At 37.2% G+C, this 18927-nt stretch overlaps 1 protein-coding gene across 6 annotated transcripts in view; it reads left to right on the top strand.

Annotated features, from left to right (window-relative positions):
- RRAGB (Ras related GTP binding B) overlaps nt 1–18927 on the top strand; it is a 27152-nt gene extending 8225 nt beyond the window's left edge. For 3 of the 6 annotated variants that reach the window (XM_033114414.1, XM_033114422.1, XM_033114432.1), the window contains exons 4-11: nt 313–396; nt 2305–2371; nt 4628–4850; nt 7386–7481; nt 9668–9790; nt 11227–11318; nt 17381–17496; nt 18419–18926. In XM_033114414.1, coding sequence (XP_032970305.1) covers nt 313–396; nt 2305–2371; nt 4628–4850; nt 7386–7481; nt 9668–9790; nt 11227–11318; nt 17381–17496; nt 18419–18516 — 899 coding nt within the window. In that variant the 3' untranslated portion in view covers nt 18517–18926. Of the gene's footprint in view, nt 1–312; nt 397–2304; nt 2372–4627; nt 4851–7385; nt 7482–9667; nt 9791–11226; nt 11319–17380; nt 17497–18418 lie in introns of all 6 variants that reach the window. The other 3 variants (XM_033114395.1, XM_033114441.1, XM_033114404.1) reach the window with 3 other exon arrangements.

The raw sequence follows: 18927 nt of genomic DNA, 5'->3' as shown, positions 1-18927 counted from the left end.
AAGAAGAATAGGAGCCTGTGAAGGAGGATCTGCCAGAGAGGTTGTAGGTGTGATATCAGAGGCCAAGAGAAGAGAATTTTTTGAGAAGAAAGTAGTCAACAGTGTCATGCTGCAGAAAGTAAGACAAGGACTAAAAAGTCCACTTTGGCAATGGAGCCATTGGTCATTTAATGAGAACACTATCTATGATATGGGAGTAGAAACCAGATTTCTATCCCATGTGCTCCATATCTAAACAGTCACTGAATCCTGTCACTTCTTTTGTTATTGTCTTTGCCTTTCTCAGTAGCACTTCTTTCCATTTTTTTTTAGTACTAGACCGTTTACATAGTCTTCAAATTAATAGCAGTTTGAGCACCTACTCTCTCGTAGACTCTGTTGGAAATACAAAGACATGTAAGATATGATTCCTTTTCCAAGGAGGGGGAAGTAAAGGGGAGAAGGGAAGTAGTTTGCGCACCTACTATGTGCCAGGCACTTTATATATAACTCTTTTAATCCTCATAGTAATGCTGTGAGGTCAATACTATGTCTGCCACCTTTTTTTAATAGAAAAGTAAACTAATACTTAGAGGTTAAGTGACTTGCCTAAGGTCACACAGAGAGGTAAAGCAGTATTCAAACTAAGAACTTTTGACTCCAATGCCCATTAAAAAAAATGCTTTGCTGCTTATGATCTAGTTTATGAGAAGATAAAATTGCACAAAAGTTAGCAGTCAGTTTAAGCAACAGCTTTGAGATAGTCATAGAAGAAACACAATTGTGTGATTGACTGACTATAAATTGTAAAGATGATAATTGCTAGACCTTGAGAAATTTCCAGGATAAGAATTTTTATTATTCCTCCTTGTGAGTTTTAGTGCCTGGCAGAGAGTAGATGCTTAATAAATGTTTGACTGAATTCAGAGGGAGTGATGACGGTAAGTGGGGGTGGCCAGGTAGGGCTTTTAGAGGAGGTGGGATTTAAGTTGGGTCTTAAAAGATGAGTCTAACTTTGAAAGAAAGGTGGGGAGGATTTTCTAGGCAGATGGACAGAATAGGCTAAGTATAGGGTGGGAGGGAAGTGTAAGGCAGAGGTCGCAAACAGGCAGCCTGTATGTTGGATAAGGCCTGTAGATATGTTTTGTTTGGCCTGTGTGGTGATTTAGAAAAATTGGAATTAGTTATCAACATGTAAAAGTTTCCATAAAAATTTGGATTTCCCACTACTATTGAAAAATTTAAAGATCTTGTAATCCTGAACCCCTGTTCTTGCATGGCAAATGAGCTGGAGCTGAGTAACTGCCACGCACTCCATCAACCCCTTGGGTGGGTGTTTACTCTCCATAAATGATCAACTTTGCTCTTGTACATTTACTGGCCTGGCTCCTGTTAGCAAGTTTGCGACCCCTGATGTAAGGTATGTTGGGGGTTGGGGAGGTAGTAGGGTTTGGGAGTACTATGAATAAACCAAATTGGATGGGAGCAAAAGGCATTATTAATGTGACTCATTGGGGAATATAAAGGTAGGTTGGAAGCTAAATTCTGAAGGACCTTGAATGCCCCCCTATAGGCATGAAGGAGCCATTAAAAGTTTTTTGAATTGGGAGTGACATGTTCAAAGTAGTGTTAACAAGATGAACCTGGCAGTAGCCTGTAGGATGAAATAAAGTGGAAAGGCTTCCTGGTGGAAGGTAATTATGGAGCTATGGTATGTAGTTGTGTAAGCTTGAGAAGGTAAGGGCCTTCCTTAATGTTAGTGTCAGGTTGTAAAACAAGGAGTGGCATTGAGAGAGATTACAAAGGAATAGCAATGAATTGAATGTGGACAGAGGAGTCCAAAATGACCCCCCCCCCAAAAAAAAAAGGGAAGTTGCTAGGGTTAGTAACCAAAATAAGGAAATCAATGGAGGGAGGGAGTATAGTTATGTTGTATGTTTGTTTTGTATTTTTTGTTGTTTTCTAAAATGAAAAATTTGTGAAGGGTATTGGTCAGGGCAAGTAGGTCAAGGAAGAACTATTAAATGGTATATGTTTCTGTCTTACATGTTGAAATTTTAACATTAGTATTATAATTGGAGATTGTTTCTGCTTTAAGCACTAAACTACTAAAAAGTAAAATGACTTACATGAGAGCCAGTCTATAGCTCAGGGTAGTTTAGGTGCCCACCTTGCCACTAAACTGCACTACTAAGCTGACCTTCCTGTGGCTTTGAGCATTTCACTCCACTTTGGTCCTTCTAAATTCCGTGGGTTAGTGCTTTGCTTGTTTTGAATTTCACCCCACATGCTACAATTACTCTATTTGTCATCTTTGTCTTCCAGTTGATGTAGAACATTCTCATGTTCGATTTCTGGGAAACCTAGTGTTGAACCTGTGGGACTGCGGTGGGTAAGTACCATTTGCTTACTTGTTTGTGAGGCCAATGGCATCTAGTATAATCAGCATGGAGAATACACTAGAGTAACTATCATTTGTAATAGATACATTGGATAGAAATTACTTCAGAATTGGCACTTGATTCAATAAAGATCTCTGACTTTTATATAATTGCGAAAATGCCCTCTGTATGTGACATTGTTTAAGCAGCAGTAACACAAGCTGTATCTAGATATCTGTAGTATGGGATAGATTATCCCCCTCTTTTGCAGGTGAAGAAATTAGGTTTCTGTCTCAGGCTGCCTAACATCAGTGCAGAGCTTTTAGCTATCAGACCATATCACCGCATTCTTTGGTATTTCAATCATTATCTCCAGGCAGTCTAAGCACTGTAGATCAGACTTGAGCACATATCCTTCAGCTGAGTTACCCACTGTGGCAGGAGGAGGAGACAGTTTTTCCTCTTATGGCCAAGGAACTGGAATATCTCAACACAAATGCACATTCGCTGTGCTTGTATGCGGGTATTACTCCCTACTCTATGGCCATTTGCATCTCCGTGATGAAGCAACAGCATGTAGTGTAATGGTTAGGAGCCTAGGCTCTGAAGTTACATTTGGGTTTGTATTTCTGTTAACTGTGTTACATTGAGTTGATCATTTAAACTCTCTTGAGTCAGTTTCTTCATCCGAACATTAAGGATAATGATGGTGCTGACTCATAGGATTGTTTTGATGGTTAAGTAAGATAATACATATAAAATGCATAGCAAAGTGCCTCACAAAATAAGTAGATATTGTTAGCTCAGTATTTCCCACCTCCTAGCATAGAGCCAGCCATGGAATAGGTGCTCAGTGAGTATTTGTTGAAAGAATAATGAAATAGCCAAATAGTCTATAAGAAAGTGACTCCATTATTCCTAGCAGATGGATCACTTAACACCCTAGCAACTTTCTCCATACAAATCCTTCCTCATTATCATTTCTTCCAATTCTGTAATCTGTGTCAAGAGATTAGGTGAACTCCCTTGCTTTTATGCAACCAGATGTTATTTTTACAGATAAAGCAGCTGAGGTCCAGTGAGATTATGTATCTCCCAAGGTCACACAGCCAATTAATAGCAAAATGCAGGACTAGAAGCAAGGTTCACATTTTTTTATATTTTGTTTATTGGGGTGACATTGGTTAATAAAATTATATAGGTTTCAAGTGTACAGTTCTGTAATACATCATCTATATATTGTGTGTTCGCTACCCAGTGTCAGTTCTCCTTCCATCACCATATATTTGACCCCCTTTACCTACTTCTACCCCTTCCCCCCTTACCCTCTGGTAACCACTAAACTATTGTCTGTGTCTATGAGTTTTTGTTTCTTTGTTTGTCTTGTTCCTTTGTTGTTTTCAGTTTTATATCCCACATATGAAGTCATATGGTTCTCGAATTTTTCTGTTTGACTTATTTCTTAGCATGATGATATTCTCAAGATTTTTTTTCCCCCACAACTCTCCTGTTTTCTGCTAGGCAGCTGGTAATTGAGAATTTCATGGGAAACAGCATACAGCCTAAGTAGCAGAAAGCAACATTCTGCTAAAAAGTTATCTTGGAGTCATTTTCATATAGTTTATAGTTTTGACTATTCATTCAGTAAATATTCATCAGGCACTCATTCTATGGCAGGCTCTATGTTAAAAGCTGGGAAACAACGATGAACAGTAACAAACACGTTCCTTGCCTTTATAGAACTTGCTGTCTAGGGAAGTAAATGCCGTTAATTAAAAACTTACACAAACGTGTAATATCACACTTGTGGTAAATGTTCAAAAGAAGAACAATGTATTGGTATATGGCCTATGGTGACTGGATTTGCCCAAGTCAGGGAGGTCAGGGATGGTTTCTGTGAGGAAGTTCGGATTGAACTGATATCTAAAGTGACAAGTAGGAGTTAATTAGATGTAGAGGTAGGGGGATAGCATGTGAAACAGAGTGAACAGCATGTGTAAAAGACTTTTGGTGGATAGATCATGGGCCACTAGAACTGAAGAAAGGTCAAAGTGTATTTGGAACACAAGGAGAGGGGCATAGGGTGATACAAGGTGTGATTCAAGAAGTAAGAAGTTGAGGCCAGACCAATTTGCTATTATTTGCCCTTTAATATGAAGCCTTAAGATTATCTTTCACATTGATTAAGCCAATAAAAATATAAGTAGGAGTGACTAACTGAGGGAGGACTTGCTTACTACCTAGATCTTTTTTTTTTTTTGTACTAGACAGGACACCTTTATGGAAAATTATTTCACTAGTCAACGAGACAACATCTTCCGGAATGTGGAGGTTCTGATTTATGTCTTTGATGTGGAGAGCCGCGAACTGGAAAAGGACATGCACTATTACCAATCATGCCTGGAGGCCATTCTGCAGAACTCTCCAGATGCCAAAATCTTTTGCTTGGTGCACAAAATGGATCTGGTACAGGAGGATCAACGGGACCTGGTAAGAAACAGAAAGGGTGCTACTGCAAATGGTATATGTGTTTTGTAAACTTCTTTGGTGGAGGTGTAGGTATATTTGTGCCATTCTTTTTTCAGAAAAAAAAATTCTCCACATAAACTTTAAAAATAAAGTTCTGTCATTTGTTTTTTAAAACACTCATAAAGCCCTAAATTGTCCATGGTAAGGGAAAGGTAGTATTCATTTAGCAAATAATTTTCATATTTAGGTAAGGAACCTGATCGTGTGATATCACTGAGCAGCCTTTATATATGTTTGCTGCCCTGTTTTACTGTCCTTCAGAGCAGCCAGTTACTGTCAAGGCTAAAGACCCACCAGGGGTGAGAAGAAAAAAGGTCACAGCTGTTAATAGGTTGACTTAGGAAACTGGTATGCACCAATTCAAGTGCAAATCCCTCATCATTGCACTGATATGGTATATTTTTCTTCTTTCTAGCATGGGAGTTGTTATATACGTAAATTTAAACCAGAGAAGATGCAGTACAAAGGGCAAACTCCTAGCTAGCTAAAGACCCCAAAATTGGCAAGTCACAAATATAGTCTAGCTTTAGTTTGCTCAATACAAAATAAGAAGATTGGATTTTAAAGTCTAAACTGAAAGAGAAGATCCTCTATTTCTAAAGGTAAAGATGATAAAAGCAGTTCTAGAATATTCTGGTGAGGTAGAAGAATATAGTTCCGCTTTATGTTGGAGTGTAGGAGCCTAAGGATACCCTTTATTTAACTAAAGGATTTTTTTTTGGGCGGGGGGAGTAATAGCAGTGGTCAGGAATACATTTTTCCATAACTAGTTATAGGATTGCCTCCAGTGTTCCAGTGTTTGGGTATGTTTTGGTGTTTCTAGGTTAACTTACGTGCTTCCAAAAACTACTTGACAGGGTTTTGTTTTTTATTTTGAAAACTCCTTTGAGTATCTAGTCTTTATTTCCTTCTCCCTTTCCCTCTCTCACTAAGTATTAATTCTGTTTTTGTTTAGCAGAAAATCATGTATGTAGTTGGGTCTTGAGATTGTGAGGGCTTTGTTATTGTTATTCTTGCTATTGTTTTCTGTTTTGTTTCCTTTAAAAATCGCTTCATTCCCTAATCCAATTTGTAATAGAAAAACTTAGAGCATTCCAACAAATGAGCTCCTTATGGATTTTTTAATTACTTCTAGTTTTTAGTGATCAACTTATTGTTTTCTAAATGCTTATATAAATATCCCCAAAGATACACTGATGTTCTTTGTGGGATTCTAAGTTTAATTAAGAAAAAATATACTCTGTTTCACCAAAGATTCAGACTTAGAAGTTTTGAAGTACAAATGGCTAGGGTGCTTCCCTAAATACCAGTTTCAAGCAAGATAGATGTTTCCTTCTGTATATTAGTCAGGGTTCCTTAAAGAAACAGAACTAATAAGCGGTGCGTGTGTGTAGATAGATCAGAGAGAGAGAGAGAGAGAGAGAGAGAGAGAGAGAGAGAGATGATAGATAAAGGAAGGCAGGCAAGAAAGGGTGGAGAGAGATTGATTGATTTTTAAGGAACTGACTCACATGAGTATGAAGGCTGTTAAGTATGAAATCAGGGCAGGCCTAGAGGCTGGAAATATAGGAAAGAGTAGATAGATGCTGCAGCTTGAGTCGGAGGGCAGTCTGGAGGCAGAATTCCCTCTTCCTGTGGATGGCAATCTTTCCGTCTTAAGGCCTTTAACTGATTGCAGAAAGCCCACTCATTATGGAAGGGAATCTGCTTTAAATCTACTGGTTTAAATATTAATCTCATTTAAAAACTACCTTCACAGCAACATCTAAACTGGTGTTTGACCAAATGTCTGGGTACCATGGCCTAGCCAAGTTGATACATAAAATTAACCATCACAGTGTGTACATGCACTTACTACAAAGTCACCCAGTCATGGAAAATCTCTTTCTCTCTCTCTCTTTCTCTTTCTGTGTGTGTGTGTGTGTGTGTGTGTGTGTGTATTTGTATAGATACATATTTTTCCATATGTATGTGGGCACTTACAGATAGATACATATCCAAGATGAATAGATATTTGTGAAGGGGGTGTTATATAGCCAAATAAATACAATCCATACAGAAATAATATATATGAGTGTATGCATATATGTATGCCTGAGAGAAAGATGTCTACAAAGGTTAAAGTATTTTGATTTACAAAACTTTGATATGGGATAGCTATCTTAAAAGGACCCAGATTGGGAGATTTGGAATGTTAGATATGTTTCTTAAGACTCCTGTATGTGGTAAATTTTATTTCTCAAAATAGTGCTCTCAGTGAGTACACAGCACAAGCAGCATGGGCTTGAAGAATTCTAGTAGCTATTGCACTTTTAGACCTGACCTGAAACTATTTCTGCCATCCTAGTTTCTGAAGTAAGGTATACACTGAAAAATTCCTCTGAAGAAAGAGGAAATGCCCCTCTTTAAAATATGCTGAAATAATTACATCTCAGATTTTGCAAAGAAAGAGAAGAGCTGTTTATGCTGATCAGTATGTTGGACTTTTTAATTCAGATTTTTAAAGAGCGAGAAGAAGATCTGAGGCGTTTGTCTCGCCCATTGGAATGTTCTTGTTTCCGAACATCTATCTGGGATGAAACTCTCTATAAGGTGTGTATGTTTCTCTGAGTTCCCTCATTTTAAGAGCATGAAAAAAGGCTAAAAGGGTATTATCAAGACTAAAAGATTTTAAACACTTTCATAGCCATATAAACGTGTTGAACTTAAAAAAAAGAAATAATCTATAATAAATAGTTTGAAAACAATGTCAGAATTAACCTTAAGAGATTTTGGTTTTGATCTTAGATTGGGTTGATACACCTACCAGACCACACTGAACTAGCCAGTTTAGTCATAGTTAATTTGATACTGATCTTGCTGACAGCTGAGGTTTCACGGGCCATGATCCATTTTGACCTGTTGTGGTCCAGGCTGATTGGAGCTGTGTCTAATACTCAGGTACCTCTATAGGATACACGCTGGTCTGCCTAAGTTTGATGGCAATAGAAGAACAATATTTAGGGGAGAGATTAGAGAAGGGAGTCTTAGAATGAGACATATTATATCTAGAATTTGGCAGCTTCAACTTTCATGCCAAATGGAGGCTAGCATTCTTTCAACCAGAAAGATTGTTCCTGTTGCTGGAATGGATACCACACTGCTTGTAGTAGTTGTAGAGGTTACAATAGGTGCATTATGGATGAAGCTGAAATTACCTTATTGGTACATAGGCTCCTTATCCTGCTTCCTCCCTTTCTTCTACTGAACTAGTGTTTTGAAAGACTTGTTCATTTTGGGTCCCCCTGTGGTCAGATATTTCCTTCAGACTGCTTCTGGTATCCATTGACAAGTCTGGCTCAGGGTGGGAAAGCATCCTCCTCTGTCACTGGTAGCTACAGCCTCAGTATCAACTGCGTCTGACAAGTATCTACAACCAGAAGCACAGAAACCTGATTTGCCAAGGAGAAAAACTGTTGGACTTTAAATATAGCCATTTATTTATTTTTTTTAACTAATTTTTTCTCCCAATATTATGTTGACCCAGCCTCACTCTAATAACAGATCATTTTTGAGATAGATACCTGTCTAGGAAATACTGTTCTAGATTAATTTGGGCCGAATTTCTCTCAAAGCCTTATTCCCATAGAACAGGTAACCGTGAATAAGGATGGACATGACGCACTGATAAGAACCAACTGCGGTGTGAAGGATGGCAATACATAACACGACCAAAGACAATTGGCTAATCACAACACTGCTGTGAGTGACAATGTCTCTGCTGTGGTTAGCTTTGGTGCCTTCTCCAAGGTAAATTCAGCAGTGACATTAACACCGATCTGGGAATTTGGAACCTGAACCCCCATGCCTGAGTAATAAAACTAATTGGAACAGAGACATGGCACTACTATCTCTTACATAAATGTTGCATAGAGCTAACTTAAAATTTTATATTAAGTTTTATTCTACAAACACTCATTGCCTATCTGCTTGATGCTGTTGGACGCACAAATGACTAAGACCAGGTTCCTGCCCTCTAGTAGGGGAGAGAATAACATTATACACCTTAGGAGACAAATTAGAGTGAGATTTAAGGAAGTACTAAAATGGAAATTCAAATAAAAAAGCCTTAAGAGAATAGAGGGAGGGTGTGGTTAATTCAACTCCTTACATTCATCATACTCTTCTAGATGAAGTCAGTTTTAAGAAACGCACAATGTACCATTTTTAATTTAATTGGATCAATAATTTATACAGCTAAAAATAAGCCTTTACAAATGACAATGCCACTAATTTGTCTTGTAATTTCTCTTGTATGTTATCCCATTCAGGGGAGGGGCCATTTGTCCATGTGGCTCTGATATTTTCACAAAATTGATTCTTAGATGTATGTTAAATATAGCATTAGGTTCTGATTTTTAGAGCAATCTATACTATTTGACTTAAATATTTGTTGAATGACTGGATTCGAAGCTTTTTAGGCCAGTAGATCAGAATTTTCAACCTTTTCTGAGACAACAGGATGGAATTTTTTTTTTAATTATCAGTGGAAAAAAGTTTCACCAGCATTTTACAAAAGTTTTTGAAAAATTTTTTAAAACTTCAACTGAAGGATAAAAATAAAATATTGGCTTTGTTTTCTCATTTTATTTATTTTATATCATGTTTGTTATCAGTATTTGGGACTCAATTTTATCACCATATTTTTCTGTCCATATGTTATAATGTACTTACTCATTTGCAAAGGTCTGGGACAGGCTACCTATTGGTAATATTACACCACGCTTCTGTTCTGTTAGGCTTGGTCCAGCATTGTTTATCAGCTGATTCCCAATGTTCAGCAACTAGAAATGAACCTAAGGAATTTTGCTGAAATTATCGAGGCTGATGAAGTGCTTCTATTTGAGAGAGCTACATTTCTGGTGAGAACTTCATGCTCTGTAGATGTACTTCCACTTACATTCTTTTCTTCAACAACAAAGAACAACATGTTGCCACTTTCAGGAAGAACCTTTTCCCTCTTGTTATTACTTGAGCATGCATAACCTTATTTATAAAGTAGTATTGTCAGCAAGTGACCTGAAAGAAGTGCTTTGGTTTGTAGCTCTTTAGTAGTTGGTAAAACTTAGCTTTCTTTGCAGGTATGCCTTACTATATTTTAGATTATTTCTGCTAATCATTGTTCATTTGTATTAAAGTATCTCTATTTCCTATTGACTTTTATTATGAAATGAGGGTTATTTCCCTTTTGAGGAAACTCACATCCCACCCCTTTCTCCAAAAGACTGAGTTGAAAATTTTTACCGTGGAAGAGATGTAATTAATGGTCAATTCAGTGACATAGCTTAAGAATTCAGATGGAGAGGTGGAATGGGAAAGAGGCATGTTAATATTTAATCTTTTTATAAATTCAACTTAACTATATTAGAGCCTACTGTATGTAAGGCCCTGAGAAGGGATACAAAAAACAATATCAGTAAAATTTTTAAATAACAGTAATAGAAACTAATTTGAGAGGTCACGAAGCACTGCATAAATAATTGCTGATTAGCTTAGTAAATGTAACTCTAAGAGCAACTCATAGTAAATGATTTGTTTCTGAGCTCTACCAATGCTTGGTGATTTTAGACACATTCTTAATCTCTCTGAGCTTGGTTCCCATTCTATAAAAAGGAGATAATATCTATATCATAGGTTCTGGCAAGTGAGTCTGTTTTGCTTCCTGCTAGAAAACTTCACATCTGTATATTCAGCTTATAGGAAATGCGTGTCTGGTTTTATTAAAATCTGAAAGTGTTAGGGGAAGTATTTTTAGCTGGCGTGGGTGTTCATCATGAATAGGTTCATTTATAGATAGTAAATTCTCAGAGGTAAGAAACATTTAGTTAACATTTTTAAATATAGTATCAAAAGCCATTTGGTTATAGCCTTCTTTAGAATTAAATACATTAAGTATACATAAGAATTTTTATTTCTTTTTCCTTTTTTGACTTGTACCTTTTTAAAACAAAAGATCATCCTGTGAAATATTGAAATAAGATGAATATTAAATGATTAAAGTAAGTGAGAACCAAAATAGATAATGAACCAAAATAGATAATGAACCAAAATAGATAATGCTTAAATGATCTAATAAAATTGTAACCAAACGGTACGGGATGGGTCATCCATAAGGACAGTGAAATTTTGCAAAATGTTGGCAGGATATGAGACAGAGGAAAAGAGACAGTAAGCCAGGTGCCAAGTCTATCCTGCAAATCAGGGTGACCAAGAGACTGACAGAAGGCTGCCTTGAGGAGTAGCAGAGAGTGGTATGACTACATTGCATGGATTTAAAGGATATTGGTCTTTTTCATAGGTGATTTCTCACTACCAATGTAAAGAGCAGCGTGATGCCCACAGATTTGAGAAAATCAGCAACATTATTAAGCAGTTTAAGCTGAGTTGCAGGTAAGAGATCTTATGTGATCTATTTATATCTGGAAAAAATTATTGTTATTTTTGAGAGGTTCAAATAACTATACTGGACTGCACTTGTGTATTCAGAATAGTTCCTTCAATTGGAAAGAAAGCTAACGTCCAAGAGAGCCTACAATTGACTGAGGTGAAATTCATTTTCCTTTAATGCAAACTCAAGTGACACGGAAGAAGTGTATCAAAAATACCTAAGTAGAGTACCATGTTGAGATGTTTGATCCTATTTGGGAAGAAATAAAAAAAGGTCCAAGAGATTTGAAGAAGAAGAAAGAAGGATAACTTACCCTACCAAATACCAAGATTTTCTATAAAACTACAGTAATTATAATAGGGAGGTACTGATTCAGGAATGGTACAAAATAGAGAGTCTAGAAATGTCTAATTATGTTGTCTCTGCTTTGATTAAATAAAATTTGAGTCTTAGCATTGTGATTATAGGAAGAAGGAATGGCTGAAAAATCACAATTTAGTAAAGATGTAAGAAGCAAAATTCTTACCCTGGTAAACTTTGATACCCAGACAACACATAGGTATAAGTTTACTCCTTTTATGCCTTAGGATAAAAAGCACTTTGAGACTTTTTGGCATGTTTAATGCTAAAATTTTTAAGAAGAAATATCAAATGGCATGCAAATATCATTACCTTGTTTGTTTTAAAAGATATGGAATCATTTCTTGAATTTCAGTGTAACTCACATTCCAAATAAATAGTTATTAATCTCAGTGATAGAGAAATTACAACTTAAAAAGCTTCTATTTTTTATTTTTTTTCTATTTATTTATTTATTTTAAATTTCTTGGGGTGACAATTGTTAGTAAAATTACATAGATTTCAGGCGTACAATTCTGTATTACATCATCTATAAATCCCATTGTGTGTTCACCACCCAGAGTCAGTTCTCCTTCCATCACTATATATTTGATCCCCCTTACCCTCATCTCCCACCCTCCCTGCCCCCCTTACCCTCTGGTAACCACTAAACTGTTGTCTGTGTCTATGAGTTTTTGTTTCTCAATTGTTTGTCTTGTTCTTTTGTTGTTTTTGGTTTATATACCACATATCAGTGAAATCATATGGTTCTCTGCTTTTTCTGTCTGACTTATTTCGCTTAGCATTATACTCTCAAGATCCATCCATGTTGTCATAAATGTTCCTATGTCATCTTTTCTTACCGCCGAATAGTATTCCATTGTGTATTTATACCACAACTTCTTTATCCATTCATCTATTGAAGGACATTTTGGTTGTTTCCATGTCTTGGCCACCGTGAACAAAGCTGCAATGAACATTGGAGCACACGTGTCTTTATGGATAAATGTTTTCAAAATTTTTGGGTAGATACCCAGGAGAGGGATTGTTGGGTCATATGGTAATTCTATTCGTAATTTTTTGAGGAACCTCCAAACTGCCTTCCATAACGGCTGCACCAGTCTGCATTCCCACCAACAGTGTATGAAGGTTCCTTTTTCTCCACAGCCTCTCCAACACTTGTTACTATTTGTCTTGTTGATGATAGCCATTCTGACTGGGGTGAGGTGCTATCTCATTGTGGTTTTTATTTTCATTCCTCTGATGATTAGTGATGTTGAGCATTTTTTCATATGTCTATTTGCCATTTGTATGTCCTCTTTGGAGAAATGTCTCTTCAGGTCCTCTGTCCATTTTTCAATTGGGTTGTTTGTTTTTTGTTGTTGAGTTGCATGAGTTCCTTGTATGTGTTGGATATTAGCCTCTTATCAGAGGCACTGTTTGCAAAAATCTTCTCCCATTCACTCGGTTGCCTCTTTATTTTGTCAATGGTTTCTTTTGCTGTGCAGAAGCTTTTAAGTTTCATATAGTCCCATTCGTTTATTTTAGCTTTTACTTCCATTGCCTTAGGAGTCAAATTCATAAAATACTCTTTGAACCCAAGGTCCATAAGTTTAGTACCTATGTTTTCTTCTTTGCAGTTTATTGTGTCAGGTCTTATGCGTAAGTCCTTGATCCATTTTGAATTAATTTTGGTACATGGTGACAGATAGCAGTCCAGTTTCATTCTTTTGCACATGGCTTTCCAATTCTCCCAGCACCATTTATAGAAAAGGCTGTCTTTCCTCCATTGTATGTTTTTAGCTTCTTTGTCAAAAATTATCTGTCCATATTTATGTGGTTTTATTTCTGTGTTCTCAATTCTATTCCATTGGTCTATGTGTCTGTTTTTCTGCCAATGCTGTGCTGTTTTGATTATTGTAGCCCTGTAGTACAAGCTAAAGTCAGAGAGTGTGATACCTCCAGTATTGTTCTTTTTTTCTTAAGATTGCTTTGGCTATTCGGGGTCTTTTGTGGTTCCAAACAAATCTGATGATTTTTTGTAATATTTCTTTAAAAAATGCCATTGGGATTTTGATGGGGATTGCATTAAATCTGTATATTGCTTTGGGTAATATGGCCATTTTAACTATGTTGATTCTTCCAGCCCATGAGCACAGAATGTCTTTCCATTTCTTTGTGTCTTCTTCAATTTCTTTCAAAACGTCTTACAGTTTTCAGCATATAGGTCCTTCACATCCTTGGTTAAGTTTATTCCTAGGTATTTTATTCTTTTTGCTGCAATTGCAAAAGGAATTGTTCTTTGTCTTTCTTTTTCTGAGATTTCATTGTTAGTATATAGGAATGCAGTGGACTTTTGTACGTTGATTTTGTAGCCAGCAACTTTACTGTATTTGTTGATTGTTTCTAATAGCTTTTTAGTGGAGTCTTTAGGGTTTTCTATAGATAGCATCATGTCATCTGCAAAGAGTGACAATTTAACTTCTTCACTCCCCATTTGGATGCCTTTTATTTCTTTCTCTTGCCTGATTGCTCTGGCAAGGACTTCCAACACTATGTTGAAAAGCAGAGGTGATAGGGGACAGCCCTGTCGTGTTCCTGAACGTAGAGCAAAGGGCTTCAGTTTTTCACCATTGATTATGAGATTAGCTGAGGGCTTGTCATATATGGCCTTTATTATGTTAAGGTATTTTCCTTCTATACCTATTTTATTAAGTGTTTTAATCATAAATGGATGCTGTATCTTGTCAAATTCTTTTTCTGCATCAATTAATTTAATCATATGATTTTTGTCTTCTTGTTGTATAGTCCCCTTTACCATTATGAAATGTCCATATTTGTCTCTTGTTACCTTTTTTACCCTGATGTCTGTTTCATCTGATATCAGTAAGGATACACCTGATTTTCCCTGGATACCATTTGCTTGGAGTGACAATTTCCACGCTTTCACTGTGAGTTTATGCTTGTCCTTGTAGCTGAGATGTGTCTCTAGTAGACAACATATGGTTGGGTTTCGTTTTTTGATCCAATCTGCTACTCTGTGCCTTTTTATTGGTGAGTTCAGTCCATGTACATTTAGGGTGATTATTGATATGTGAAGATTTCCTGTTATTCTGTCTTTAGTTTTCTGGTAAGGCTGTGTCTCCATTGTTTCTTTGCCTTTTTGTTGTTGCCTATTATTTCTGTGTGGTGGTTTTCTATGATGTTTCCCTCTGTTTCTTCTTTTATTACAGTATTTATTTCAGTTCTGGATTTTTTTTGAGTGGTTACCCTTAAGTTTATGTAAAAGAAAGTTTAATATTTAGAGTATTCCATTTTCTTCAGCACGCTTACTTTCTCTGTTCCCATATTCCGGTTCAGGCCTGTACTCTCCCCCATTTTATGTTTTGATTTCCACAAATTGTCCCTGTTGATGGTGGTCGAATTGTCTCCTTCAGTATTTCTTGTAGTACAGGTCGTATATAAGAAAAGTCCCTCAGCTTCTGTATGTCTGGAAAGGTCTTTATTCCTCCTTCATACCTAAAGGATATCTTTGCTGGGTATATTATTCTTGGCCCATAATTTGTCTCTTTCAATAGTTTGAATATTTGGTTCCACTCCCTCCTGGCTTGTAGAGTTTCTGCTGAGAAATCTGATGATAATCTAATGGGCTTTCTTTTATAGGTTATCGTCTTCTTTTCCCTGGCTGCCTTGAGGATTCTTTCTTTGTCGTTGATTTTAGATAGCTTCAATACAATGTGCCTTGGAGAAGGCCTGTTGGGATTGAGGTAATTAGGTGTTCTATTTGCTCCTTGGCATCGAGGATCCAGTTCTGTCCACAAGTTTGGGAAGTTCTCATCGACAATGTGTTTGAATATATTCTCTATTCCCTTCTCTCTTTCTTCTCCTTCTGGTATGCCCATTATTCTTATATTGCTCTTTCTGATGGAGTCAGAAAGTTCTCGTAGAGTTCTTTCATTTCTTTTAAGTCTCAAGTCTCTTTCTTCTTCCATCTGTGTCATTTCCAGGTTTTTATCTTCGATGTCACTGAGTCTTTCCTCCATCTGATCAACTCTACTACCTAAGCTGGCTATTTCATTCTTAATTTCTTCTGTTGAGTTCTTAATCTCCAGAAATTCTATGTGGTTCTGTTTTAAAATTTCAATCTCTTTCTTAAAATGCTCATGTTGTTCTTTGATTGTATCTCTGAGTTCATTAAACTGCCTTTCTGTGTTTTCTTGCATCTCGTTGAGTTTTTTCAGAACTGCAATCTTGAATTCTCTGTCATTTAAGTCACATGTTTCCATATGTTTAAGTTCCTTTTCTGGAGACTTTTCATTTTCTTTCTGAGCTGTCTTGTTGCCTTTGTTATTCTTGGCAATTACTGATTTATTATTTCTCTTCCTAGATATCTACAGGAATGGCTTCTGCAACAGGTTGATAGGAAGAGGTCTTTCTTTTGTTTTCCAGTACTTGTTGGTAGAATGTTTTATTTTCTTTCCGACTGCAGCCTTTTTTTCTCTCTCACACGGTAGTGCTATGTTTTCTCTGTACTATTCCAGCTTCTCACACAGTGGGGGGATTCCCTGGGAGATGGGTTTGTTCTCTGTTACTAGTTCACCTGGATCACAGGGCACAGCGTCCGTGTGGGTATGCGGAGAGCTTTTGAAGTTCTGAAGCTCTTCCTGAACCAGATTCAGAGCCCCTATGTTTCAGCAGTTCTGTTTACTTCTGCAGGGATCCATCCAGATAGGTGGGGCCAGGGGCGGGGTGAGTTGTGAGAGGTGGCCCAGAGCAATGACGGCGACCACCACCACAGCCATTCCTGCTTCCACAGCTCCCTCCTCTTTGCCGGAACTAGTTGGGCTGCGAATCTGTGTCTACGGTCCACAGTTCTCAGAACAGCAAATATTCTGTTCTTTTGATCTGACACTGCTACTGTTCCGCTTCTCGCATCAGGCAGGTGCGGGCGGGGCGAGCTCTGGGAGGGTAGGGAACGGGCAGCTAGTCTTAGTTCTAAGGCTTCCGTTCTCTGCTTGGCAGTGCGGGCTTAAACCACCGTTTTCAGCCTTCTTCCCTCAGTCATTGCCCTGAGGTCTCTGCCGTTGAGCATTGGGTTCAGCCGTGTTATATGCTACCCCCTCAGCCCTGTGGTCCATAAGCGGAGCCTTAGCAGTGCGAGTTCTTCCCTCTCTCATAGCTGCGGTAGTTCCGGGATGCAGCGAGCTCAGAGCACTGAGCTAGGTGTCGGTCCTGTAGCTGGGGGATCCGTCTCCGCACTTCTCCCTTCTCTCCTCCCCCGCTTGCGCGATTCGCCGACCTTTCGGTGAATTCAGTAGTGGGCCTCTTCGTCTAGCCTGTCTGCTGTGCAGGGAGTCCTTTGTGGAGTTATATTTGTTCGATTAGTTGTAAATTCCAGGAGAGCTTTACAGAGGCTCACCTCACGCCACCATTGTGATGACGTCTCCTGGAGAACTGTTTTGTAACAAGGTTTTTAACATGGATCTAGGTCTAAGCCCACTTTCATTTCACAGTCAATATCAAGTCGTCACTCACATTGTAAGTCACTTTCCAAAACATGTTAAATTCAGCATTAGAGTTTCCTTGGAAAACAAAGTGGAGTTAATGATTAACTGTCTTAATGAAGTGGTGAATGGAGGTATAATGCTATGAAAATATTTAACACAAAATATAAGAATTTTTTATATTTTTTATGTTTTTCACTCTTTTCTCCTTTCTCCTATAGCAAGCTGGCTGCCTCTTTCCAGAGCATGGAAGTCAGAAACTCTAACTTCGCTGCTTTCATTGACATCTTTACATCCAACACTTATGTGATGGTTGTGATGTCTGATCCATCCATTCGTAAGTTTAAATTTAGCTGACATAAGTTCAAAGCCACATATTCTTTAAACTAATAGCTCTAGAGGTAGTACTTTAATCGATACTGAAAAACTATTTTGTAGTGAGGATGGTTGCATAACAGTGTGAATGTACTTAATGCAACTTACCTGTACATTTAAAAATGGTTAAAGTGGTGAATTTCTCATTATGTATATTTTACCACAATAAAATTATTTTAATACCTGTAGTAAATACTTTTTCATGTAGTAGACTTATATCTTAAGGTTAAAAATAATTTAGACTCTAGGGTATTATGTTTTCTTTATGTGAACTTCAAAAATCAAGTTACTAAATCTAGGGATTTTAAAGAAAAGAGAACCGAAATATATGATTTATGCCCCATATATTGTAGTTTTTTAAAAGATGAGTCAATATAAGCTTTGAACTATTAAATATTGAACGTTTTATATGTCATTGTATATTCCTAGGTATCATATTCCCATATTTGTGTTATGGGCATGAAGGGAGGTATTTGGTGCTTCCATGTCAGAATAGCCATATTCATCACAATCATTAAAATAAAGGTTCTAGCAGTATTTCCAGGATGTTCCTAGAAGTTTAAATTAACTCTGGTCCACTGGTTTTTTTCTACCTTAGATTAATAGTAAAATATAACATAAAATAATGGGTTTTATACTATTAGCCCCAAACCAAAAGATTTTGAAATTTTATCTTGGAAATGTTGTGTTTAGGTATATATAAGTCCGTCTTCTACTTTTTCAGAAAAATTACACCCTTGTTAAGTTGGGGCCTGCTATTCTTGTACGTTGTCTGTGACATACTATGTTGAGGGATTTGACTCTCTATTTGTTTTTACTAGTAAGGCATTCCTTTGGCTGCCTGTACTTATTCTGTTGGGTTTCTTCCCTACCCTTGCCCTCAGCTTCCGCAGCTACTCTGATCAACATCCGCAATGCCAGGAAACACTTTGAAAAGCTGGAAAGAGTGGATGGACCAAAGCAGTGTCTTCTCATGCGTTAGACACTGCCAAATGTTGTTTCAGGAAAAAATTGAAACACTGTTTCTTAATTAATCTTAATGTTGTATTCGTGTATGTAAGCTCTGAAATGTGTTGCTTACCATTCCTGTATTTCTTCCCTACTCCCCAGTCTTAACGTTTAACCTTGAATGCTGTTTACTCAAATAGTCAGTGAAAAATTAGAAGATGACCTGTCCATGAATTCAGTGTGTCATAAAAGTAGATGATATGTAAGTGTGCTAATAACAAGGTTCTAATAGTATAAGTGTTCTGATAACCTGGTTCTGATAGCTGTGTATGCCAAAGCCTTTCCCAACGTTGTCTTGTATTCCTTATGATATAGTAACCTATAAGTTTGGAATATTAACTGTTTTCTCAGCATGCATTAAAAATATTCCTTAACTTCAATTGTA

Source organism: Rhinolophus ferrumequinum, chromosome X (genome assembly GCF_004115265.2).
Source record: "Rhinolophus ferrumequinum isolate MPI-CBG mRhiFer1 chromosome X, mRhiFer1_v1.p, whole genome shotgun sequence".
NCBI classification, from domain to species: domain Eukaryota; kingdom Metazoa; phylum Chordata; class Mammalia; order Chiroptera; family Rhinolophidae; genus Rhinolophus; species Rhinolophus ferrumequinum.
This window is presented reverse-complemented; position numbering and strand designations above follow the sequence as displayed.